The sequence below is a fragment of the Acanthaster planci genome, linkage group LG11, assembly GCF_054643075.1.
Source record: "Acanthaster planci isolate LZ-2023a linkage group LG11, COTS_SCS, whole genome shotgun sequence".
Classification (NCBI taxonomy): domain Eukaryota; kingdom Metazoa; phylum Echinodermata; class Asteroidea; order Valvatida; family Acanthasteridae; genus Acanthaster; species Acanthaster planci.
Genome location: NC_141787.1, coordinates 15,317,057 through 15,344,611, shown reverse-complemented (window position 1 = coordinate 15,344,611; position 27,555 = coordinate 15,317,057). Strand labels below are relative to the sequence as shown.

General features: G+C 42.2%; 3 protein-coding genes across 5 annotated transcripts in view; 1 reads left to right on the top strand and 2 right to left on the bottom strand.

Annotated features, from left to right (window-relative positions):
- The window catches only part of LOC110976360 (uncharacterized), a 49,429-nt gene that overhangs the window by 20,274 nt on the left and 1,600 nt on the right, over positions 1-27,555 (bottom strand). For 2 of the 3 annotated variants that reach the window (XM_087143117.1, XM_087143118.1), the window contains exons 2-16: positions 10,372-10,473; positions 9,057-9,272; positions 7,456-7,584; positions 6,479-6,583; positions 5,700-5,924; positions 5,418-5,546; positions 4,968-5,087; positions 4,088-4,207; positions 3,419-3,547; positions 2,788-2,922; positions 1,988-2,116; positions 1,403-1,669; positions 1,201-1,308; positions 643-861; positions 24-71 (exon numbers count right to left, since the gene is read on the bottom strand). In XM_087143117.1, the coding sequence (XP_086999243.1) occupies positions 24-71; positions 643-861; positions 1,201-1,308; positions 1,403-1,669; positions 1,988-2,116; positions 2,788-2,922; positions 3,419-3,547; positions 4,088-4,207; positions 4,968-5,087; positions 5,418-5,546; positions 5,700-5,924; positions 6,479-6,583; positions 7,456-7,584; positions 9,057-9,272; positions 10,372-10,473 (2,181 nt within the window). Of the gene's footprint in view, positions 1-23; positions 72-642; positions 862-1,200; positions 1,309-1,402; positions 1,670-1,987; positions 2,117-2,787; positions 2,923-3,418; positions 3,548-4,087; positions 4,208-4,967; positions 5,088-5,417; positions 5,547-5,699; positions 5,925-6,478; positions 6,584-7,455; positions 7,585-9,056; positions 9,273-10,371; positions 10,474-18,535; positions 18,749-27,555 lie in introns of all 3 variants that reach the window. The other variant, XM_087143119.1, reaches the window with a different exon arrangement.
- LOC110976361 (beta-3 adrenergic receptor-like) lies at positions 20,056-23,439 on the top strand. Its single transcript, XM_087143131.1, has one exon. It carries the CDS (start codon positions 20,128-20,130, stop codon positions 21,247-21,249), a length of 1,122 nt encoding a protein of 373 aa, XP_086999257.1. The 5' UTR covers positions 20,056-20,127; the 3' UTR covers positions 21,250-23,439.
- Positions 23,577-25,696, bottom strand: tmem249 (transmembrane protein 249). Its single transcript, XM_022229560.2, has 2 exons — positions 24,844-25,696; positions 23,577-24,373 (listed from the first exon to the last, which is right to left on the bottom strand). Exons 1-2 carry the CDS (start codon positions 25,256-25,258, stop codon positions 24,138-24,140), a joined length of 651 nt encoding a protein of 216 aa, XP_022085252.1. The 5' UTR covers positions 25,259-25,696; the 3' UTR covers positions 23,577-24,137.

The window sequence follows — 27,555 nt, the reverse complement described above, 5'->3', positions numbered from 1 at the left end:
GCATTGACAAAATGGAAATCTACCTGCAGTGGTAGCCGTAGTCGTCAGTCCATCAGTGGATGGCATTGTCCCTGCGATTAACAAGATGCAAGCCATCTCAAATACATTTGCATTTGAAAAACATCTGTTGGTGGCCTGCTACCACTGAGATATTTAAAATTCAGAGACCATTACAATGTTGAGGGATACAGGAAATAGGAGGAAAAAGTTGGGCTTTTTACTTTGAAAAAAGCTTGCAGGTTTGCCTCTGGCCAGCTGTAGTGGCTACAGCCAACAGGAAGTGGTCAAATCATTAACCAGTTTGTCACAATCATTGGGCTGATATTTCAAACAGCGCCCTCTGTTGCTCAGAGAAGTTCGGGCACTTTTAAATGTTAAGATACAAAATGTTGGCACTTTTCATTACACATAGCCCCAAAAGGATGTTCAATACATGTAGTTTCATACTGAACAAAGGTCGAGATGCACAAAATCTAAGAAAAAGACATTGCACGGACCCCTTCCATTTTTAGCGACCAGGGTGACCAGTTAAGAGCGTTTAGACCAGCAGTAACTTTGCTTACTAAACATGAAACTGTACATTTCTGGTTTATATTTTTCTACGGGTACGAAAGAAACAACTTGTATCCAACGGCGAGTTACCATCGTTGTCCTCGATGCACACTGTGGCATTTGAAGTGACTCTACCAAACGAAGGGTTGGTTAAAGTCAGCAGAAAACATTCGGTCTCTTCAATCAGTTCATCATCGCTGATGGATACATTGAAGGACGTGACAGACTCATCACCAATAAATGCAACCCTTATGCCTGCCAGGATATCGAAGTCGCTGCTGTTTGCTGTTAACTCCTGAGTACTAAAAACTGCAAGTTGAAAGAAACGACAAATAACGAATGTGTTGTCCATTACGGAAATGCACAAGGTCAAAATGCTAGGTTAGCATGCACTGGTGCTGCAAGTTCATGAGCGTTTTTCATTGACATGGGGAGTAGGGGGGCTTTCTCATGTAAATGAGTTGGTTTGTGTCCGAAAAAAGGTCTCACATGTGCCAACTTTTGCACATCTTACTCAGTCTTATTACTTTCTGAAACAGTGGGAAGGAAAAAAAGGTTTTCTGTTTGCCATCTCTACAGTGGCCTTGGATCCATTCTCATCGGTGTGCAGAATCAACGTGTTTTCCTCGACTTAAAACAAATCCTCACCAACTGTGGTATTGATGGGCTCAGCAGCTCCAGATCGGATGATGGTTACTAGCAGGTGACCTTCGTCTTCACTGACGGCACTGAGATTCCCGAAGTAGTAGGTTATTTCTGACAAGGACAGAAAAAGAGAAGCCCTTCTTGGTCTCGGGGTCTTTCTTAAAATGAGCCAAAATTGTCATAACATGAATAGCACAGTGGTTACCAGGGAGGACGGTGACTGAGAACTCGCAGGTTCCTCTTGCTCGTGTGGTTGTCCGGTTAGGCTCGCAGCTTATGCTGGTTTCGCCAACGGGGTACCAGCTACTGGACATCACTCGAATCCCATTCTGGTTTCTGCAGATGTAATTGCTTTGTGTCACCACACCTGTGTTTGAATGATTGCCAAATAGCTCTGGTGCCCATACAACCCTCGCTCTTCCGGGACTGTTGGCGTCTTCATACTCCTGAACGTCCCCTGGACATGTTATTTCTGTAACATGCAAAATTGCCGTTTTCATTGTGTCACAATGTATATAAAACTAAAATGGACAAGAAACTTGTTACTATTGGCAGAGAATATGCAGGTAAGTAGAATTTCGGGTTCACCATTGAAAAGCAACTCTTTCATGAGGAAATAATGATTCACTCTTTAAAACATCTGATGGTGATCGATGATGCGGACATCTCTGCTCTGGCTTCAGGAGGAAAAACTAAGTCTCAAACTAAGCTTAGAATGTGACGCTGTGTGTCATGAACGGTGGTCACTGAGTAGCAGACATGGGGGAAGGGACAAGGAGAGTGTGCTCACCGCAGACCTTCCCTGTAAATCCAGGCAGACAACGACAGTAGCGGTTGCCTTGAGATGCCGGTGGTATCACGGTGCAAGTTCCACCGTTCTGGCAGACACTTGTTGGGGTTCCAGCTCCACAGTTTATTTCTGCTCGAGACAGTACATAACAATGAATAATTCAGTGCTGACCACCCCTGGTTAGAGAAATTCTCACTCGAACATTGAAATCTTCACTGGAATGTCAGATGTGAGGTGATTTGTTTTTTTATTTCGAAGTTGTTTTCAAGTTAAAGGCTTCTGTACTGAGTAAATGGCTAATGTTGAAGTCCAGTGAAAGCGATTTTAAAAGGTAGGTATAAGAAGATATGTTTTGTACCCTGGAATGATTCTTATTATTGAAAGGGATTTTCCTGCAGCTGAAAGCCCAAGCCAATTTCCATCATGTAAACTGCGAATTTACACAGCGCTCTTCATGTTTACAACGTTCCAGGCGGGAATGTTTACTTAGGCTTGGGCTATAATGCCGTGCCTACTACTGTGTCTAATGTACTTCAGATGAGAGAGGTTATAGCACAACAATAGTGTCGCAGTTGCGTCAAATACCAAACCTATATAGAACAGTGTCACACTGCTGCCATTTGGAACATCAATAACACAGCATACCCTATCAAAGCGCTTGCTGTGCTGAATGCAACTTGCCAGGCCAAAGTGGTGCCAAATGCCGTGCTACTGCTATGCCAGACCTCAAGACCTCAATATATTTAAGCTGGATCAGCACGACAGTAGCAGACAGCGATGGCATACAGCCTAAGCCTTACCTGTCATACAAGCGGGGCCTCCAAATCCCAAACGGCAGGAGCATGCAGATGTACATTGTCCGGTGAACACGTCACATATAACAGTACAACTGCAACGGAAACCACCCACTGTTTCACACTGGCTTCCTCTGTCAACTTAAGAATGGAATGAAAGTGGGAGTGAGTGGGACTATGAAGAGTTTAACAGGAAATGGGAGGGCAGTGCAGAACTGGTGTTGGCTGGAAAACCTTGAGTTGGGTAGACTCTAGCAGTGCAAGCCTGGGGTTGGTTGGGCTTGGCATAGCCAAGTTGGATTTTGAGCAGACTCTAACGATGGGTTGGGTTAGGAAGGGAAAGACAGGCGGGGGTCGCATGATGGGCTAGGTTTGGTTTCAACCTGGCAGGGCTCGGTTGGGTTTGGTTGGGTTGCCAGCTGGGCAGGGCTGTGGGTTGGGTTAGGTTGGGCAGAGCTGTGGGTTGGGTTAGGTTGGGCAGGGCTTTGGGTTAGTAAGAGCAAGGAATTAAGTACAGTACATCTGGTAAAGTAGGGTACAACATATATGGAAGGGTACTATATGTGGTGTAGGGTAGAGGGCAAGGCGGGGATAAAAGGCAAAAAAAGGGGTCCACACGGGTTCTAAGGCTTCTCACCGGTGCATGAGCGTTGGTCTGCATTGAGCACGTAGGCCTCGTCGCAATCACATTCGTAGCTTCCTGCAGTGTTCCTACAGCGACTGTTGTCATCGCAGTAATCAGTAAGCTCAAAGCATTCATCGATGTCTGCAGACAGAAAAACCACAGACACAAAAAATTAACAGCCCATACTTATTCACTGACATAATTCACTGGTAATTTGGTCATGGCACTCTATACATGTACGCGTATGTGCTTTATCAAAATTCTAACCGCCTTAAGCAAATGAACGCCATGCAGCCTCTTGCTTGATTCCTGTCAGATCACATGCTGACAAAATAAACTCCGCTCTCTCAAGTCTGTCTACTCTCAGTTAGGGCTTACCACTCTGCAGAACAGCAGTGATCAATTAATATGACCAAACAAGAGAATACGGTCATTTCACAATAGCGCACCTCCAAGAGTTTACAACGCGTTGGCCAATCACAATGCGTGAAATCTGTCGACCCAGTGCGCTTTTGAAAAGGGGCGCCAAATTTCGCACGTTGTGATTGGCCAGCACGTAGCAAACTCTTAGAGGCGCACTCTTCGGAATCCCCGTATTGAGGCATTCAGAGAGCACTATCAACAATGCATTGACAACTGAACAAATCAACCCAAAAAAATCAAAATGAATTTGTGTCTCACCATCACACTGAGTTTGGTCGTCGGCACTGAGTCGGTAACCACGATCACACACACACACGTCGGCCGATTGCCTTCTGATGCACGAACCATTGGAGCAACTGCTACCACAAGGCGTATCAGCTAGTCAACGATGACAAAAAGTAGATCACATGTCAGTTTGATAACACCTCATTTCAATCCTTTCAATCCTTGCATTTGACTTCTCCAGATATGAAAGCCTTCAAGGTTTTGTTAAAATAAATTGGCTTTTTTATTGTCCACAGTTCTGTGCAGCAAAATCATGGAATCAATTTGTACCTTAGGTGATTTGGAATTGAGAACACGGAGCTATGATGAAAAGAATAAAAAAAAAAAATTATTATGGGTAAACCACTTTCAAGTCCTCAAAACCTATCTTTGTTTTGTAAAAATTATTTTTTTTTGTAGTGGCATTTCTTTCGTCTTCATGGTTGGGCTTATAACATGAAATGTAAAAGAATGACCTGTCAGAAGATTAACTGAAGAAGTGGCAAATCCTAGAAAAGCAGAATCTTGTGTAATTAGGCATGCCAAAATGCACAAATGAATCCAAAACAAAAGAGAAACCAATTAAGAAATACAAAATAAAGAAATACAAACACAGGTAACCAAAAGAGAAAATATCAAGTTATACAATGAATGCATGAGAATATAAACTATGGTATAAAATTAGGGCAGTTGGACGAAGAGAAAAATCAACATTCAGAAAATGGAAACTGAATTATAGATAATGTACTATTTGAAAGGTATGAATGTATGGATTAACGCCATTTTGCGCTTACAAATTTAGACTTGCGAACAGATTATTAAAAACTTCAAAGATACAGTTGTGTGCGTGAGTGATGACCGCAGGTTGATTTACCTGTACAAGTGATGTTGTCATTCTGAAGTGTGAACCCTCTATAACAACCACATTTAAAAGAAGTTCCAGCGATGCCTATACATTCTTGAGTGCAACTGTCAATTTGCAGGATACATGGTCCTGTATGGAAGAGCAAAATAACATAAGAGCCTTGTTGGGTTGCCTTTTACTGCTTGGTAAAAGTTCTATGATCCCAGAAGTTGTGTTCTTTCTCGGCAGCACATCAAGCACAAATAATGAACATTTCTCAATTAAGAATATGAAAGAATATGGTATTTGCCATTTCATGACTCTGCGTAACGAGGTGGGAAATCGCCAAATCTCTGGAGAACACCAAATCTGAAGATGTTCTCTTGTTGAAGCATTCCCAGCTTCAAGGCCACATGCAGGGCAAGCAACTCTTTGCTCATAATATAGCTTGAAGTGAGTTTTATCCTTATCAATCGTTACCCGGTCCTTCACAGGTAGCGCCAGTCCAATCGCCAGTACACGCACATGAGACCCGTCCCTCTCCCCCGTCCGAACAGGTTCCACCATTCTTACACGGTTCTGGGTTACAGGTGGGACAGGTACAGGGGTCTGGATTAAGAAAAAAGTAGGAATCATATTTTCACCCATTTTGGACACTCTAACAATGCCACTGTTGAGAAAACTGAACACAGCTGGAACTTACTGAGTTACAGCCACGGCCTTCACCTTATGCGCATTTTGCGTTGTCTTTGTTTTTCTCACCGTCGTTGTCAATAATGCTGATTACGGCTGCAGATTCAACAAGTCCACTTGACGGATCTGCCATCTGCACCAAAAAGTGCTCGGTTCTTTCAGCAATCTCATCCTCTTTGATGACAACTTCAAAGCTGACAGTGACTTCGGGGTCATCCCCCTGGAAGGTCACGCGAAGATTGGTAAGTGGCTCGAAGTCTCCAGTTCCCGCTGATCTAGCTACTGTTTGCAGACCTTTGTGAGTAGGAATGAAATAAATTGGGGTGACTAAACAAATTTGTCTGACTGCGATGATGGAACAAAGACTCCCAAATTTACAGTTCCAGTCCTTTGTTCCATGGGGTATGCACAAAACAGGTTTGCCTGTGGAACAAAAGAACTGCCCTGCAAGATGGCTGCCGGGCAAAGCCTCCAATGCACTGTGCGGAATAAGTCTTGCAAATTTCAAGCTCTCCTGAAGGGCAGATACAGGGGAGCCAACAGGGGCCATAATATGTCCCCCCAGAAAAAAAGGAAACAATGTTTCTAAAAAAATAATGAGGAAAAAAAGCAATTTTTTGGTCCATATCATTTCCTTACGCTCAAAATGAATGTAACAAGCCCCTAAATATAGCCTCATCCGTCCCTAAGAAAGGTCATAACAATTTGCTTGAAAGAAATTCCCAACCTGCTGCCCCTTCAAAAAAAAAACTTGTTTGGCCCCCCAAAAGATTTTGTTCTGGATCTGTCCTCGACTCTCCTGATCAAGGAACAATTGCAACAAAATAAAATAAAATAAAAAAACTTACTGACACTTGTGTTTAGGAATGGCCCAAATCGAGTGACATTCATCATAACCGATCCAACATTTTCATCAACACTGAGACGGCTGGGGCTCAGTCTAAACACGGGGTCTGGAAATTAAGTCGCAACAGAAATCAGTAAAAGCAAACTACAGTCATCATAAATGATCCTTCATCTTCGCCCACAACTAAGGAGTAGGTTGGGATGGGACAGAAATTAAAGAAAGCAAGTGGGGCTTGACTTCCAAGGTGTCATAAATTTCCAAACAATCCTGCCTGCAATAGACCTTTTTCCTGTGATGTCACGATTGTGGTGGACTGCCATGTGTTGTAATGGTGATGAGTGCATAGTGTTGTGATAATAATCTTCCTATTCAAGATCAACTAGTCAAGCATGCAGCATTCACACGTGCACTTGCACGTGGTTGAAGCTGCCCGTAGGAATTTATGCGATCACCGTGGTCTACAGAGTATGCTGAATATTGAGTAAGATCATGACTGGAAAAAAATCATCCAGAAAAATGTGTCAAATTACTCTTGCGTTTGAAATAAATGTACCGGTTAGCTTCCTTGAGAAAAATAAATGAGCATATATAATGAAATATAAGATTTTTTTAATGCAGACATCTGCGTGACTGTTGAGCACAGAGAAAGATGGACAAAGAATCAATTGATTTTCAAACATCCCATTCAGCTATAAACTAGCTATACCCAGCAAGAAATGAGACCGAGGGGTACCCCCCCAACATGTCCAATCCCTATACACATTCCAGACTATTGTTACTTAACACATCCCCCCAAGATGTCTGAAAGGAATTCCCCAGATTCCTGCGAGACAATGACCAACACAAAGCAGGGGGGTTCTCTCCGTCTCATACCTTGCTGCATATGAAACTAGCACAGTTGGCCTTACTCATTTCAGTATCTCATTCCCCGCCCCCCCTCCCTCTAGCTCTCTTTCTCAACAATAGGTTAAGATTTACAAGGTTCTTCACAGGTGGCGCCTCTCCAGTACTGTGAGCACATACAGTTGGCCATTCCCATTCCATTATTCATGCAGGTGCCTCCATTCTTGCAGAGATCCTGGTCGCAACTCGGGCACGTGCACGGATCTGCAGAAAAGGAGTCAGGAATCATGGACAAATTAGCTACTCATTCTGCGTTAACTTAGCCAGAATGAGCCCCGAGCTGTACCAAGAGAGGGCGCAATTTTCTTGGCAAAGCAGGCTCCTTTGGTGGTCGGAACTGCACGTTGCTGGTGTACAAAACGACTTTAAATGCACGCGTTGCACATTGCTCAGGCCACCTACACAATTAACACTCCCAACCTTTTCAACTCTTCACGCTTTTCAACCGAAGGGGGGGGGTGCTCCTGCTCAAGGTGGACTGAAACAATATTGAACTAAAATCTCCCGTTTGGTTTTTGAAAATCTTACAGTTGTGTTGTTCAAATTTGCTTCAATATCATTCAGAGATCGGTGGCCCACGGTGTTAAAGCTGCTGTTGTTCAAGAGGCTTCGGGAGACTACTCATTTCTAAAGTCCAGATTATTTTGACTGTTTTCGGACTCAAAATTTATGCATGACTACCCCCTCAGCAGAGAGATATGACCGACATTCGAATGCATGTCAGTGTCAGTATTTTCCATGTGCCAATTGGTAACACATATACATTGCCAACTTGTGCACATTCTGCAGAAAATAATTGGAGCATGTTTCCAGCGAGGGCTGAAAGCTATTTCAGTGCACCACACACGCTTGAGCTATGTTCGCACCTTGTCCCCCAGTTGCACGGCTATCCAACAGGTCTACGGACACCACCCTGCTCAGAAGTCAAGATTAGGACACTAACAAAATCCTGGAGAGAATTCCATCTTCATGCATTTGATATCATGTGCACATACCCTATGAGACTGGTTTGAAAAAGCAGTTTTTAAGTAAATGCTTTGTTATTTTCCTTGCTAGTAAATTGACGCTTTAGGTATTGCTTTCTGATAGTAATGTCCGTAGATGTAACTCTCAGTTCCCCAGACTGTATTGGACACCATACTGTGTTTGTGTGCAAATGCTCAACAATGCTGGGCTCTGTGTTTTGTAAAAAACCCAAAACAAAACAAAACTCAAAAGACATTCAAAAGTGCATTGCTTCCAGATTCCTTCAAATTGATTCATGCCAGTAACTTATATTAGCAACCTGCCATTAACATTAACCATTTCGATACTCAACTGTACTGAGAAAACCGTTTTAATGAGAAAACATCACAACTGTTCAGTTCCTAAGGGCGCCGTTTGTACAGTTAAGTAAGGGTTTTCCTAAAATCATCAAGAGTTGCAAAGATAAATTCAAGCTTAGTAGGCCAATAACTTCATCCATACATTCCATTATGACAAACTCTCATCCATAAATTCTTAACTAATTTACCAGTTTAGATACGCAGTCCAATTTCGGCAGGTGACAGGGAAAATTGAAGAATATCCCCACTTTTGAAAAACTGAATTTAAAAGTGCAAGCAACGGACTCACGTCCCGAAAGATTCCTATTGATGTATTCACGTTTCAGGTACATGAATCCCCCATATGCTTACCATCATCGTCTTTGATACAGACAGTTATGTTTGAAGTGACACTCCCACCCGGGGGCGTGTCAAAATTCACCATGAAGCACTCGGTCGGTTCGGGAACTTGGTCATCTACAATGGTCACATTAAACATCACAACGTCTCCACTTTCAGGAAAACTGAAGTTAAAATTCTTTGCCAGGTAGTCCTCAACAGCGATAGCTGTATCATTTTCGGTGCGTCCTTCAAAATGAAATGTGAACAAATGAAACAGATGACCGGATTGTTTATCCAATTACATGCATTTATGTTGAAGGCGACGGGAGATGGGAAGTGCTTTTGCCAAATTTATGGTCGGCCATGACCAAACATTAGCCTAAGTTGAATCCAAAATTGCATTCGTTTTTGTACATATACTGCCATTCTAAATAACAGCCTCACAATGGATTTCCCATGAACATAAAAATCAAAAGATTTCACAAGATAATGTTGATAAACTGGATAGAGAGAGAATGAAGGGTGGTAAGATGAGAACGAGGCAGGACAGGACGTGGATAAATGCGGATTATGGCCAAGCCTGAGCAAAACGTTATTGTTCAAGTAAAAAAAATCATATTGAATTATATGAACAATTTGTTCAAGTTGAGCAATTAAGCTTTTGGTAGAAAATTCCAGACCAATTTGAAGTTGGCACATACCGTGCGCTTTTCGTCGGACACTATCACTAAGGCTGCATCCGAATCTGTTGTCTATATAAAGCGAGGTCGAAATCCAGCAAAAAATGAGACCGAGGGGTAACACCCCCCACCATGTCCAATCGCTATACTTAATCTAGACTAATTTTACCAAACACATATCCCCTAGGCCTAGATGTCTGAAAAGAATTCCTTAGATTCCATCGAAACAATAACCAACACAAAGCGAGAAGGGAGTTCTCTCTTGCATCGGGAGTGAGAGTCCGTGCCACACTACTGGGGCTAGGTTCTCTCCATCTCATACCTTGCTTCATATGAAAAATCAAAACCCTTTCCCCGAACAATCCTACTGATGCTTGACATAATGTCTTTGCCACTATAGGTTGGAGTCCCAAATCTTAATTGATTTCTTATCGTTCTTTTATTACGGAATTGGGCCATGTATATAATTGACAAACATTAAAAGTGTAATCTGGCGACCAGAATTAGAAGCCATTACTGCGGTGGCACAACGCTCGTGGACAGGTGGTACGCGCGCGTTACATGCCTCTTCGACCAATAGGGTGTCGTGATTTGTCAAATGCACGCGTGCAATGAGTGCAGCGCCACCGCAGTTATGGTATCTCCTGTAATTTACATAAACATACCTTGAAGGAATTGTATGGAAGATCCATTGCGCTGGACGGTAAACATCACTGAACCGTCACTCTCTGACACAATGTACGAAGTATTCATGGGAATGATCTCGTCTGAATAATATTTTTGTAAACAAAATGAAATCAAATTATCCAAACAGACGCCTCAACTTTAGAATGCACAATTTGGGCTTAAACAAATATCTCCCCCCCCTCCAAGTCGAGTCCAGGGCTTAGAATTTGCTCACTTCGTGAGCATCTTTAGCATTAAGGGGGTATTAGAATTTCCTGAAAAATTCTCTTCAATGTATTAACCTTGGGGATGTGCCGCATGCATGCCTCAAAGCATCGAAATTGGTCTTTACTGGAAGTGCGTTTTAATGAAATGTAGGCTATATTGAAATCGGAAGGTTTTGTCGGACTTGAAAGTGGGAACGGTTTGCATAAATATACTGGTTTACCTGTGAAATATAGTCAGCTTGTTTGTAAATAGTGATCGACTGGTTATTTGCAATAGTACAAATAGGTATGCATTTCCAATCGTGTTAGAATTAAAGTCCCATAGGGACCACGTAGTCCAAAATTTCGGACGCCGATCGCTATCTTGAAATCATGCAATCCAGGAAATCCCTTTTTGAAATATTTTGTCATTACTATTGTTTCAAAAAATGTGATTTGTGGGATGCTAGAGACGAGATTGGCACTTGATTTTAAGCACACAATGACCAGCATCTTTTTATTGCACCACTGAACTTTATCGAAAGAATCGTTATCCGGTACCTTGTCTGTTTCATTAAGTTCTCTCCAAAGTCACGCTGACGGCTAGAAAGACTAATACTCACTTTATTCTAATTTAAACAGATTGATGTGTAACAGTACTTCCTAGGCCTCACTCTGAAACCACTTGGCTTGACTTAATCTCAAGCTTTTGTTCAACATGTCGAGAAACAGTCTCCTCAGTGAACAAAACCGAGGCTATATATAGGCCTGTTACTCGGCTGCTGAGGTCGTCGTTTGCACCTCGAAAAAATTGGGGAGATTTTTTTTCTTAGCAAGTGATGTTTCATTTGTTTGATCCGTCTGAACGTCTGGGGTGCCCCGTCCACTGCTTGTGCACACCGAAGATTGCCGAGTAATTTCCCCTCAGGGGTGGGGATTTGGTTACCGCTGTTACCTCTGGTTGGGTGGTCATGGTCCAAGGTATTTGGAGGGGACCGAGGAAAAAAAACAGTGTCGCAGTGTCTCTGTCAAAAATCTTTTCTTTGCGCAGGCGTTGTGTTGACCCATTGTCACTGATGCAGAGAAATCTGTCCAATCAGAGTACAACATGACTCGCTGCCGCTGCCTGTCGTATCATCGTTGTGAGAATAAAACGTTCAGCGGGAGTTAAGAAGAGATATCTGGAAGGATCGCATTGACACTGGCCTTCAACTTCCCACACTTTTGGGACCAAAATATTACCAACCAAAGTATTCATCGTACACCAAGGCCACCAATCTATCCCTGCCATTTTACACTCTAGGCAAATTGAAACAAGTTCTGGACGTACAGGCGAGCGAAATCAAAGCTGGTTGTCAAAACCATTACCGTGACATTTTGTCTCGGCGCCGAACCACAATTGGATTCACTCTTGAAGCCACTGGACCAGCACGTAAAACCCAGCTGAATTCCCTGCGTCCTTTTATTTTGTGGACCTTTCTAACTGATCTGTGACGACTAATCAAGTTGTCGAGGTTTTGCGAGACTTCTGCGTGTGTACGATGTCCACTGGGCCGAAGATCTGGTGCATGTTGAGATGTATAAACCTCTCACTATTTAGCAGAGGGATTTGCCATGGGATCATTCTCTCTCCGACAAATTTAAAAAAAAGGGAGATGCCGGGACCCAAAGGATTAATATTTCCCAAGAAATTCCATGGAATAGGGGTCTAAAATGCGGTCAAATTAAGCAGCATCGTTAGTGATACAAAAGATGTCGAATGATACTCAGTTTTTCTGCAATAGGCCTATTTTGGTTTTCACTTAGATGACTCAATACCGCAGGGCACGTATAGTTACATGCACAGGCTTAGCTTAGGTGTATCGACTCGATCCAGGTGCGGAAGGTGCACCACCAAGTGGCGGTGCTTTGATGCCGCAAAATGGCATTGTAGATTAGACGCTTATTGCCCTAACCTTGAATTCATCTGCCATGGACGTGTCGACAGTTAAGACCGATTTCAAAGCATCTTTATTTCACAACGAAGCCGTCAAGCTTTTCGCACCCAAACCAATATATTTAAATGACTCTCTCCAATCCGGAAATTCACCTACACACTAAAGCACATCTGAAGCCTTTCTTCAAAGCGTTGACGATTTTTCACATCAAGGATTTATTCAACTTGTGTGTGAAGCAATTTAGGGGTTGTTGTCATTGACATTATGTTAGTTTCGCCTCTGCCGTTTCGACTCGTTTCTTTGTCTGCTCCTTCCAACCAATCCTTTTTATGGAAAGCTTTAAAAGCAAATGTATGATTGCAAACTTTGAGACAAGTACCAGGTTATCAACATTTTAATAGAGATTCAAAGATCAAAAAGTTCACATATAAATATTTAAATAGTAATTGAAAAAAAGTCCACAAAACCCGTGTTTTCTCACTTTCAAATATTCGTTTGAATACAACTTATGTACAAGGACGGAAATTAACCAACGTTTTTGTGATGACGTGTTCAGTATAGACTGTATGTAACTGTGATGCAAAAAAATCAGGGAGACGGAATTCAAATCAAAATTTAAGAACTGTTTTGCATCAAATTTACAAGGTTCAGCGTTCCCGCAATTTCTATATCTTCCTCTTAACAACATCCTTAAAAAAAACTTGACTGAACTTTGCGACCTGAAACTCGGCCTGTCTTAATCGACAGCACGCTACGAGGTACGTAAAAATAGGCCCTTACTTTCATAATTACATACAATCTCGTGAGCTCCAAAAACTCACACGACTTAATTTGCAACAGGAAAAATGCATAATGTACCATGATCAAAAAGTAAGATTTGGATTTTGAGAAATTATTAATCTATCACTGCTTCTTTTTAACCTGAAAGACCTCATGAAGGTTAGTGCGGTCATCGAGGTCCAAGACTGATTGATTATGGATTTTTTAGTCAGGCAAAATTACGCTCGGGCGTTGTTATCACAATCGAAACGAACAGACCCAAATATGACCCTCTGTCAATTTGCATAGTATGGAATAAATTTCCTCTCCCACTGTGTATAGAAGCAAGAAAAAACCGTGTCCAGTCGATGTAATCATTCAGGACTTTTTATGTCCAATACATGCATCATCACCGTCTGTGGGTAAAAGATTTATTTTTTTCCCTTTTCAACAGACGAAAATGTTCATAATGACATAATGACTTTTAAAATGTTGACAATGCTTGTTTTGGCAACTTGGTTATTCGTCTCTTTTATAGGCTTTCTACCGTTTTCCACAAAAGAAAATGAAGCCTGTATACATGTACTGACTTTGAAAATGGAAGCTTACAAGAGGCAAAAAAAGATTACCTGACTTTACGGTGACAAACAAAGCCAAATCCAGGAGGAAAACGCACATTGAGTAAAGTACCCTCAACACTGACGGATCCATCGTCAACATTTGGCGTTGGATGCGTAAGAGGAAATAAGGTTGGATGTCACTGCAGGACGGTCACTTCCCCACTTCTACAATCCGAGCACACAGCGGCCGCTACATGCATGCAAACTTGACGACACCCAAGTTTTCGCCAAGCATATTTGTCGTGACATCAGCTCAAATTAAACAGTCTAACCCCTTTGCTTCCAATTGTTGTTAAGTGTGCCAGCTTGACGTTCAAACGGGAAGAATTATCTTCTTGTGCTACGCCTATAACATGTTTTTTTCCAGTAAAATGTCAAAAATTTACATTGTTGCTAAAAAGCTTCTTTTTTAAAATTTTAATTCTGCTGATTTGAATAAACCCAACGATCGAACAGAGGCTGCAGTGTCAAAAAACGTTTCGGGTTAATGGTTTTATTTGACAATCCATCCATCAAAAATCTTTTAACAGACAACGAAATCTTTATTTAATAAATCTGGTCTGCATGATTACAATGGACAAAAAGGGGTTCGTATTTCGATCAACTGGAACCATGTCGCCACTAGAAGCACTCTTTCAGGTCATACTCGAATGCAATTCTATTCTATTTATTTATTTTTTTGGCTCGTGCCATAACAACGTCACCTTTGGGGGTCTTGCTTGCAATGCACCAAACGTTGTTGTTTTGTTTTGTTTTGTTTTAGTGGCGCTTTCAGCTACTCAGGCTATTTGCGCCAATAACTGTACGTTTATTCATACACTTTATTAATCAGCATCACATTACGGAGTTAGGAAGAAGGTCCAGTTTTAGAGGCAGGAGGAAACCAGCTGGAGTATGGACTGGAAACTAAATGCACTTAAAGCCTGGGCCAAGCCGGGACCCGAACCCAGGCCTCATTGGTGCAAAGTGAGGAAAGAACCGCTACGCTAACCCGCTCCTCTGCACCAAACGCACCAAGCAAAACTCTTGTTAGAACACGACGTAGGAGATAGCGCAGACGTCACAGAGCACTGGGCGTTTATATGCAAAGATCCATCCAATGACAGTTCGAATGGGTATAGTTGTCACCGCCCACTGCATACTCACGTGATGGGCAACTGAACAGTCTTGCTCCTGTCCCCATGTATGTTTCAGGGTGCACCACTAAAAATAAATTCCCATAGACAGCGGTGATAAATCCCCATACTTCACAGATAGTTTAAAAATACAACTCTCACAGGTGTTCAAGCTGCAAAGAAAATTGATGTTCCACATGTCCTCTTTCATTTTCCTTTCAATTTTCGGGGGCTGACCAATGAATTTTTGAGAAATTTTCACCAGATGCAGACCACCCCTAGAATGCAGAAAATGTCCTTGTCCATAAAGTAGCCATTTTGAAAAACCTTCCCTCGGCAAAATGGCTCAAATAGTGCCACTTTCAAACCCGATTGCATCCAAATTGCTCAGAATTGGAAGCCCTGAGTCCGGCCCAGAGGTTCAGTCTCATATATCTTGAATTCCTCAGTTCCATGGCTCTCAGGACCCTCTAATATAGAATATTGTAAGTGTATAACTTTTATATAGCTCGGTGGACATATTTCTGGCCTAAATACGAGGGTGCACCCTTTAAGAGGGAAATTATTAACTGCGCATGTCCCGTTTTAGGGTCATTTGCATGCGAAATAAGGGCCATGGGAATTCGTGCCAGGAAAACAGCTGCTTTATTTCATGTCTTATTTTCACTTTTTGGAAATAAAAATTCTTGCCCAAAATATTTTCATGGTAAGATAAGGCCTTTTCTACGGAATTCCAATCGTGCCAGGTTTTTAAAGTACATGTTTTTTATTGCGAAATAACGCAATAGTTTTTTCGAAATAACGGAATAGTTTTGTGCAATAAGGCAAACGTTTTGGGAAATAACGCAATCGTTTTGCGAAGTAACGCAATATTTTTTCGAAGCAACGCAATACTATTGCAAAATAACGCAATACTATTGCAAAATAATGTTGCTAATAATGTTAATTTCCACACGTTGAATGGGGGTGAAACACACGTGTCCCAGCTCCTCTCTGGTGTTACACTGTGTGCATGGACTCGCAATATGATGGGGCGAGGCCTAATGAAGGGTCTATTATTATACGCCACACATTCCAGCGAAAATCATAGAGCTATCCGCTTCGAGCGGAACAAAAGAGGGCGTGGTTTTTTTTATTCACCACTTTGGCGCGCCATGAGGCGCGCAAATATATGCGCGTTTGACGCAGAGCACGCTGAGTACGCGTAACTGATTTATTCCGGCATCTCAGTTTCTTCGACTTCGAAGGATTTGTAGTAGGCCTAACGATGCAGTGTTCTCTACACGTGGGAAGGAAATGCTCAGTTTCTGTCATCAGAGGGGTTACCCTCCGGGTATCACAGACGCTGCCTTCAACACCGTATCTTCAACCACCTGTCTCTCTTTTGCCGAATGGAGGTGCACTTCAGCTCGGGGCGGATACGGGACACAGACGCACTACATTTTCTGTGTTTCGCTCGCTCTCGTGCGATAACTACTATAATAATGGAGAAATTAGACTTGGCCATAACAGCGTATAAGAAGGCCGGATGTGTGTGAATACCTTTAGTATGATATGCATACGCGCGTGGATATAATTTAAACGGTTACTGCCATTATGGATAATAAGTCCTCTTTATCCGAGTTAATTTGTCTCTGTCTTGATTCAGTTTACGAAATTTATTCCGTACCCGACTGGTGACAAAACCACGAGAAAAACGGGCACTGATCAGAAGAGACACCACAACCGCTCTGGCACTACCGTATAGATATCCTGAGGTTTAGTTATCACACGAGTGCGAGTGGAGCACAGAACAATGTAGTGCGTCTGTGTCCCATATTCGATTCGTAAGTGTGACGTCACTTCAGTTTAAACCACGTCCATTGCACATGCACTGCTCATAGAGTTCCAGGCAATCAATGATCGCCGTTCACGTGGAACCATGGAACCGGAAGTTAACGCGCAACTTCAGCGATCGTCCAGTGGGATGGTAAAAGGCATTAGCGAGAGTATCCGCGCATGAACCAACGCGCGCGTATTCCATCCGTTCGTACAGCATCCACTGGCTCTAAATGACGTCACACGACCTGGGTGTCACTCCAGCTTGGCCTTAAAGTCTGGTCACCGAATTTGTTTTGATAAATCCTGACCCTTTACAGGGTCTTCAGATTTTTCCAGTTGAGATGATTTTCCTAGGACGCTAGAGAAAACACAAACGGAATTATTTCACACAGTGCCATACAAGTGTTACATGCTTGCTGTGCAGGCTTACGCTAATTCCATTGAGACAGATCCATACACCAACTTGTCAGGTTTTGTACTCTTTTGAAAGAATTCAATTATATATCCGCATATGCCCCTGGCCCAAAGAATCCGCGAATAACTGTATTTTCGTTCAATGCTCAAAATTTAATATCTACATTGTTGCCCTTTTCGAAGGTTAAATCTAACAAATCGCTACCCCGAGCACAATGGAAGTTCATGGCTATGTGAACTCATGCAAAACTTCGTTGATGACATGCCATCCGTCATTAATCAATAGGCATATTGGCAGTGTACGCCAAGCTGACGAAGTTGCAGAAAGAAAGAACTTGAGGTCCTTCACACGCAAACACTTCGAATTGGCCATAGGCTGGAGTTGGAAAACGTCAACCCTAGATTTAAAAAGAAAGCAAGCTGAAGTCACAAATCTTTTGACTCAGAGCGACCAATTGTAAACAACATCGGCATTCTGACCATGTCTGCCACTACACATTGATATCGGAAATCCCACTGAATTCAAGCTACCCCTGTGCATCCAGCATCCACTATCTGATTCAATTAATTTCAGTACCAATTTGATGAAATGAAATTAGAAAAATAATTCATGACAGATGTCTAAATTGGGACTGGATAGAAAAGCAAACAACACAACTCAGCAATGCAATGCCTACTTTGTGTGCAAACGATTCCGAATTCCAATGAAACGACGCAACCACGCAAGCAGCAACCATTTCGGGTTTTAATTAAATCACCAGGCAGTTACCAGAGACAGTAGCAGAGCACTCTATGCACACATCCTGCTTTCACGCAAATAAGCCATGAAATTGGCTGATTGGAATAATGATCAAACTAGACATGGGCTGATTACGCCCTTTGCCATATCGGCGCTGTGTCATCTACAAATCTTGCCCAACAACATTCATAAGTAATGAACTGTAGCTCGCTGTAAAAGTGACGCATGCGCACGATTGCTTCTTCATCTTTCCGTGTATATAATGGCGTTTGGGGCGCACTTCGCGTTCGCATGCGCACAGAAGTGTGTTCATCGAGATTTTAAAGACGTTGCACGCCGGAATATAGTTACAAGTGCCTCTCATACCAAAATCGAACCCGAGAAGGCGACTTGACAGCGATGAATGAAAACCAATTCGTCGCGTATCGACTCAATCTTCTCCGAGTTATTGAAGGCTTATAAAATCGACTGTAGCTGGGCCTATATTCAGTACTGCAGGCCTGCTCTGTCTTGATAAAATTCACAACTATGAAGCCAAAACACACAACAGACCTCGGCAATTTACTTGATGGTAACTGATGCACTTCGTGTAGACGGCTTCCTTGCATGTGATCCTCCAACCGAGTGGCATTTTACGACCTGATATTGTCATGGCCGGCCTCTGTATGCAGGCTTATTAGCGGAACTGAGTGGAGTCCGACCCTTCATCGTCTTGACAAACAAATACGCAGGCAATTTTCATCGGTCTGTTGATTCAGCGCATATCTATGAATTCGATGGGTTAAAGAAATAGAAAACGACATGCAGGTAAGCGTAACATATTTTGAGGGAGTATTCAACTATACTTTGGTGCCTTAGCCTGAGCTAATCGCAAGAACTCGGGCTTAAATAATATGGGGAAAACAAGTTTTTAAAGGGCATGTTTCTATCGGGTATTAATAGCTCTTCTGGTACTGCGTTGCCAAAAATTAATGTTTGTCACTCATCAAATATGACATCCAAAGGAATATTTCTTTGCATGACTGAAAAAAGGCTTCTATCTCAGGATTATGAGAATAGCCTTGGAAGTCTGTTTGCTGTGAAACCGCTTCGTCGGGAAGAAATTTACTGGGATGATTAACAGTAATGGCATTAGACTAATTACGGGACAATTCATACGCGATAAACGACCACTGTAATTTGCAACATCTGTCGACATGTTAAGTTATTAACACGCGGGAAGGAATATTTAGCAGCACGGGAAAGAAACATGCAGGAAAAAAGAGACCTGGGGAGGGGAGTACTGGTAACAAATCACGTAAATAACTTGCCATTCCAAAAAGAACGATTTTGCGATGCTCAAATAGCTTTTGAATTAAACCATTAAAGAGAGAGAACGTCCCTGACGTGTCACATCACTCGACTCCATTACCGTGTCATGGTCCATGTGAGAAGTATATATGGGGCAGTCTCGTGATAGTTGGGTGGTCTCTTAGTGGGTATCGCTGACTCCATGGTTCAGTGACGAGGAAATCATTGATGAAGTCCATTATCACGTATCTGCTTTGCTTGCGGTGATTTTTCACTCGCCGGTTTGGGTCCAAATTAATAAGTTATGGATGTTATAACGAGAACATCCAGGGTGCCAAATGGTACACGTCCGGGGTGTTTCTCCTCAGTCATTTACAAGTAAACTGGGTATTTTTTTACCCCCCTCCCTTTTATCCCTTCTCCCCCCCCCCTCATTTTGTTCTCCTAGAGGGAACGCCCATGATTTCTGTCTTATTTTCTCCTCGATCCGTTTATTGGGTGAAGGTCCATATCGTCTGTTGACTCAGTTCGTTTCCTATCCACTCGCCACCTTAAACCATCCCAATTTCTCTTTGGGAATATCAGCGGTGACTAAATCATGTTAAGATTTCTTGTGGTTTCGTCATTTCTTCGCAGGACATTTCAACAACCATTAATTATCGAGTAAGAAGCGAGGAAGACATCAATACCATACATTGGTACATATGCGCATGCGTGCGAGGTTTGTTATCCACCAATTTGCGCAGACTTTCTTTCAGGAGGTGGAGCAGGAATGGAAACGATCCAAGAGGAAAGATCCAGAAGTCTTGCACATGCCTGTGATCTATCCTAAATGAGTTAAGTCTCAGTTGAAAATGGAGGGAAATCGTGAGTCGTCTCTTGTGACCTCAACATCTTCAACGGAAGAAGACACCAATGTGATCCTCATCTACTTTCGTACTATCTTCATTATCTGCGACGTAGTCTGTACACTATGTGGTAACACCATCTCCACGATCATCATCCACAGAGCCCAGGGCTTTTCGGACAGCGTGCGGGTGCTCATGACTTCGCTGTGCCTGGCTGATCTCGGAGTTGGCCTCACGCTGATCTCATCAGCCGTATCATCGGCAGCCGACAGGTGGATCTTCGGGGACCCCTGGTGCAAAGTCACGGCTGGCCTGTTAGCCGTGTGCCTTAGCATGTCCGTGTTTTCGTTACTCGGGGTGAGCGTGGATCGCCTCATTGCAATACGCTGGCCGCTGCGGCACCCACTGTTGATAACTGAGCGAAGAGTTCAGATCGGATGCGTATTGCTTTGGGTTACCAGCGCAGTAGTCGCTGCAGGAAATGTTTGGATGCATAGCGACATAACTAATTACCAGCAAGTAGCATCAATATGTTACATGAATTTCCTGTCTGGTCCGGCTGGCGTCGCCATTGAGATCTTCAACGCAACGGTTCTCTGTGTGTTACCTCTTGCCACAATCGTCCTCATTTACACGAATTTACTGACCATCAGTGCTAGACACCAGCGGCAATTACGTGACAATCTAGCCTTGCAGCCCGCCAATACCATTGTTTCAAACCAAGAGGCCTCTTTGAATCATCATATACCCAAGTCCAGCACTGGGGAGACGGGCAAAAGACGGGCTGCAATGAACAGGAAAGCCCTGATAATGTTCCTGGTGGTGTCACTAGGGTTTGCACTGTGTTGGGCGCCTCACTTTGCCATGAGGCTCTACGGGGCATTAACGGGAGGCACACTATCCGAATGGGTGCAACTCTTGTACGTGTGGCTCCCCATGTCCAACAGTTTCTGGAATGTCGTCATATACACCTTAATGAATGGCTCTTTCAGAAGAGAGGTGATTAAGCTATTCAGAGAAATGAGGTGTTGCTTCAGGCACAGAGTAGTGCCTCAAACGAATGAACACAGTCGAGAGGAACATCCATCGAGGTTGACGCAACCTCGCGCACAATCTGGCGACTGTTAAAAAGGCATAAGAGTAATGATTTGGAAAGAATAGTATGCAGCAAGTGAGCTGATGTTCACCTTTGGACCTTATATACAAAGTGAGTGTTTACTTTATTCGGAGGAAAGGAGTGAAGTCTCATAATATTAATAAAAAAAATTGATGCGTTTGTTTGGGCCACACAGACAAGAGCTGTTCTTGTCAGTGCAAAATAAGTTCCGTTTGTCATAAGATATTCGTAGACTTATGTGCAAAAAAAAATGAACTAAAAGCAGCAGATGTGTTTCTTGTCTTGTTATGTTGACAAGATATTGTCCAATATTTACAAATAGGTCATTTGGGAGACATTCTGTGGTACATTTTTCAGCATTAGGGAGACATTGGCTTTTAGGGAGACATTTCAGTGTCTCCCTATTTTCAAACTACCAGGAGGCCGAATTTTACCGTCCGAATTTTGAGAGATGATAGATTAGGGTCTAAAATGAAAACATACAAAGTTTGGCTCATATCAGACTAGGGAACATTGAATTATTGGACAGTAAAGTTCTGCTCGAGGCGTATTCAAGCTGTTGACTGCAGTGACCACCGCTGTATCGATCCGAAGAAGCTCTCCAACCCCGACAAAGTCGTTGGTCGAGTGGTAAAACGCTAGGATATCATCGAATCCCATCGAAGCAAACGCCGTTTCCCACAAGCTCTCGAAAAGCACTGAAAACAAGTGGATTCTTGTGTTTACAGATACTCAACAGAACAAATTTGATCTTGTCAGCATGACAAGCCTTTGCTTCGATGTATGTGTCGGAATATACTACAATACTCGTTCAGTTGACAGAAGGATAAAGAACACATTTTGTGACTCGTGTAAAGAGGTACGTTGAGAAGCTTTTCCAGGTATACTGTACTTTTGATGATACCTCAAATGAATGAATGCAACCAAGGCAAATATCCATCGAAGTTTACATGACAAGTTAACACACATCGCACTGACAACTCCCTTGGGAACTTCGATGCTTCAAACGTAGACGGATATCGCAATCTAGTGGACACAACAATGCACAACTATTTTCTCGGGGTTCAGCCTCACTTCTACGGTGTATAATACCTATAATGTCACTATTACGGAGAAGGTGCGATATAGAACAAGATGATATAGGTGAGATATCATACGTTCAGATTATGTGTCTCGAAACCTGAGTAAAAAGAAAACAAACACGGAGCATATTCCGCTGACTAACACAATGATTTGTTTTTTTTGTCTTATAGATCGATTTTTGATTTTGTGCAACGACGATTCAATGTCATTCTCCTTAATCTTACTTTTTTGACAAATTCTCACTTCCAAAATAAGCCCGACAAGTTTTATGTTAGGAAGAAAGGAATAATGGAGGTGCCCAGAATTGAAGCACATTGTTGAAGATCAACAAGACTATCTTTTTTCGGAATTCTGTCCGGAAATTGATTACAACCACTTCCAAATTTTTAGGCATCAACATAACTTAAGCACTTAATGGATTTTCAAAGAGAGTCAAAGGGTAGACTGATGACACTTCCCGATCGACATTTCCTGTGTTAATAATTACGGAGTTAAATTCTCTCACCGATGATTCATGGACTGAGCGATTGCTGTTATGTATATAAAGTAACCGTCATTTTGTGGAAAGTTGATTTCCCTAAGCCGGCGGCACGGAGTCCAAGACAACTTACGGGTTGTTGGGCGACTATACGACGGCAGGTGCTTTGCGAGTGATCTTCTTAGAGGTAAACATCAGTGGTGGTACATTCTGACGGATTGATGTGAAATAATAATGACATTTACACAGTAAAGTAACAAAACGTCGGGGACAGGAAAAAGCAACTAAGGGAACGGCACGAATGAAGGAAATCTTGTTTAGTATGAGTCCGGTTCTCGTATACCGTTTTTGCACGTTTGCACATAAAGTTTAAGGTTAGTTACAAAAAAAGGTCGATATTAAAGTTTCATTTTTTAATTACTGCTATCTATGCGCTTAAAGATTTCAGGCTTTGTAGGTAAAGGTAAAAAGACATTTTACAATATCCTTTGAATGTTGAACCTTTTAAATTTCATACACAATGCCACGAACACTTTATCGTATCCTGTGAAGCACCTCGGAAGATATTCTTTAATTTAAGCAAAATTAATTCACACTGCCCGATCTGGATGAATAAACATTTCACTTTTATATGTTAATTCTATCTGCTTTGCATTAACACGAAAGGCCGCTTCACGTTACAAACTTACAAGTTTGGATCCTAACCCTCAAAGATTACAATAGGCTTTAAGAGGTTTTTAATCGGCTCCATTTTTCTTTCGCCCTTTTCTTACTAGAAACTAGAATTTTTAACCCTTGTGGCGATAAAAACTATGAGTTAATAATGCATGTAGTGAAACCCAAATCCTGTAATTATAAAGGTAAAATAAACTGCAAAATTCGGTTTCTTTCGGTGGCACTTCATTCGTGCGGACCTACATTTGCCAAATCACGACACCCTATTTAGGGATTGCAGTTCACGGTTTTTCAGTGGTTCCATGCCATACGAAGAATGGTCACCAAGTACCAAGTGCAAGGGGTCTATTGGTCGAGAAGGCATGCGTGTAGGCCTAATACACCTGTACCACATGTCCACGCGCGTATAGTTTCACCGTAGAGATGGCTCCTAATTCTTCTTGCCGAATTACCCCATAAACGGTAGTGTCCTGTTGGTGAGTTGTGTAAGCCTTCCAGACAATCTCTGATTTCTGTTTTAAGCCGCTTTCTCAAGCTGTTTCTAGATGACTGAAAACCGTTTACCTGCAAGCAGTTCATCGCACAGAGACATTCAAACAAGGCATAGATTCTTGATGAGGACATTACGAAAAAAGAGAGGAAACAGAAGGCTGTCATTCCATCCTAGGCGATATGAGAGAGACTCTCGACCGACTCTTCCGGCGACGCGTACGGGCAGCGGTGTCGCACTACATGCTTCACCGACTCGTCCACGAAGTCGAAATAGTTCAGGTTCAACCTGGCTGCCAGTTTGCGACCAAGCTTCTCCAGCTTGTGCCTCCGGATACTGGAGGATGTCAGGGCTTGCTCCTCCACATGAAAACCGTTCAGAACAATCTTGTAATAGGTGTCACCGGTCCCTAAATTTGGAAAAGTTTAAAATTATTAGTTTGTGTTGATTTTTGGTATGTCTGTATGGAAATGGCAACATGTTTCAGAAGGTCCGGTTGCCTAATATCTTGAATTGAAAAGATGCGTGGACAGTGACATCGACGTGAGTATAACCCTGCAAAACACTGCACCGTGTCCTTGTAAGGCTCATTTTGTGTCAAATATCTTTTTGAGCGGATGAGGGGACATAGGCTATAAAATTCACATGGATATAATTTTTATAGTTTCAGATAGATTGATAATACGCAAAGAAATCTGTTAATTTTCCTGGTGAAGAATTCAGGAGGAATTTCTACAAATCAAATTCTAAATAGGCTACATCCTTTGTTATTTCAAAACACATGCATGTTTCATACTTTTGTTAATTGAAATGTATTGCACTGCTTTGGGATGGAAAATACACAGCAATTTCTCTATCGCTTGCGATTCTGAAACTTACCACTCTTCTGACCAACTAATCTGATGTAGACATTGTGAACGTGGCCGCGGTATACCAGTCGGTTGCCCGTGTGGAATTCGTACTCGTTTCGGGTCATGTCTAGGACAATGCGCCGGACGTCAGAGTAGACGAACGTGGCGTAGAGGCATACCATGAAAGCCATGACGAAGTACGTCAGAAACTGATCCACAGGGTTAGTTACGTAGTAGCCCACCGTGCCGAAGAAAGTCGCCAGCAAACAGACAGAGGAGACCCACAGCCACGGTGAACGAAGAGACACCTCGAAGTGATCGGGAGAGGTCTCTGAGAAAGGATGGATCGGGTTCTTCTCCAGTTTCCTCCTGAAAACCTCCTCGGGTGGTGTCCAAAAGTTCAGGTCCCAGGTACCGAATACTCCAACGTGTTTCTTAGACATGCTTTATAATGGACAGGAATATTGAAGACACTAATTCCATCCAGCTAAGGACGATCTATCCTCAAATACCCAAGAAAATGTCCATCTCGCAGACATGCATGATTTAGAAGATACACTGCTTTACTACAAGCTTCGTATGTGCCAACGCTGTAAATTCAGCTTTATGTCACAATCCAAGCGGTTAACGTGTTCGCATCAATGAAAGACAAAAGTAAAAACATTAAGTTACATTAACAGTTAAATGTACTCCCGCAGTATTTGGCAAACACTGCAAATTGAGAGTTTGTTTACTTGTAAGTCTGAACAGTTACAAACGGCCCGCGTTTTTCCCATATCACGCAGAGGGGAGCGCGAAATTCCAAATTCCTACTCCAACGCCATTCGCACGCCTAAGTGACAACGCACAAGACGCGCGCAACATTGCCCAAATCTGAGACAAACTTTGGATTTCTTTTGGCTGGATCAACTTCTATGTTTCTTACCAATATGGTACTCAAAGTATCTAAGTTCGAATGGTTAACACTTAAAAGTATAAAACATTTAATGGCGATTAGCTAAAAGAATGTAGGCGCTCGGAAACAAATCAGGCATTGATTACCCAGTCTGATGCATAGCACAGTGCTGGACGTGGCGCCGAAAGTGCGCCATAGCACAAATACGTTAATTAATACACGTTCAAAATCGTACAGCACTATGAATGAAATGATTATGTATCTTAAAGCAAAGCTCTATCTGTGATATCTGCTGCCCCATTTTCTTCACCGCTCGCTGTAGACGTCGATCAAGTGTACAAGTTATGCGAGAGCCGATCAAATCCACTTTTTCATTTCTACTTCTTTTTTTATTATTATTATTCAGCTCCACTGTCACAATTATTTCTGTTGGCATCTCTATCTCCCGATATTGATCGCCCTTTTCATGTCCTTTTTTTCAGCTAAAGGCGAAGTTACATATCCATGAAGAACACGTCCTTTGGATTCATCATTACATATAAACAAGAAAACAGCTGTGACTGACAGCGCCAATCCTCTTTCATTGAACAAAACTATTTTATTCTCATCTATAAAACAAAATTAAATGATGTCCGACAACACTGTCACAGTTCAGAATTCCTGGTCCCAAATATAAAAATGGTATGCTAACTTCACTTTTATCTTAGCCTTTAGCACTAAAGATTGAAAGTCATCTTATACCCATCTTGTATAGAGCGGACAGTGTGCAATACCTTCTCGTGAAAGACTTTTACATCAGACTTTTACATTTAATTCCGCAAGATTTAAGTCTTCGGATGGGCAATTACTTCGACCACTTTCTTTCCTCTTCGAATCGGTTTATCGACTTGCCTCTCTAATCTCTTTCCAGATCAGACCCGACCTTTCCATCTATTTGATGCTGATATCTTTTTATCCATAGTGACATCATCCTTTGTTACCTTTGAAACGCACCGACGGTCCCCTGGGGATGTCGGAAATATACCTGTCTGTTGTTTTGCAGGAAAATAACTAACATCGGTCCCAAATCTAAAACACAGTTCCATTCAAGATGATAGAGTACAGTTACAATTTCACCTTATCCAGTTCAGGATGTAGTTTTAATTATTTCATTCTGAATTGTCAAATCTCTCCACTGACCAACAAAGGCGCTTACATTACGGAACTAAAACAAAAGGTGGAACGTAGTACCTTTATTCTCGTGTGTCTTTAGTTAATTGCAGTTAACATTAAGAAGCCGGTGGTTTTCACATTGTTAGCCAATGTACGCTTTTGCATGGTCTCACATCATCAAACGAGACGTATAGTCATTGACCACAATTATACGTATTTCACGCCAACGTTTAATTTTCACCAATGTACACGCTCTGTGAAAAACATCACTCCGCGCAAAAAAATGACATTTTGCTAGATCAGCAATTACAAAAAAAAGTGCCGACATTATGTGCTCGACCTCATTGCATAAAACTCCAAAAACACTGATAGGCACAAATCATGGAGGGGGTGATGAAACAAAATGGGGGTACGGAATCCCCTCGTACACCAAGCTGAGGGAGTCAGGTTCGTGAGTACCAGCCCATCAAAAGGAAGGAGCAGATTGACTCTGACTCACTCTCGGTCGGGCATTTATACAAATTATAGACATTAAAGGCACTTGACGACCCTTCCAGGGCTTTACAAAAAGAGATAATCGAGTTGCTTTCTTTATGATTTGGAGCCTTCTTCTTTTGAACTTATACTATATTGAATACGTGGATAATGACTTAAAATCAACCTATAAACATGGCGCAATGCAGTATAAAATCA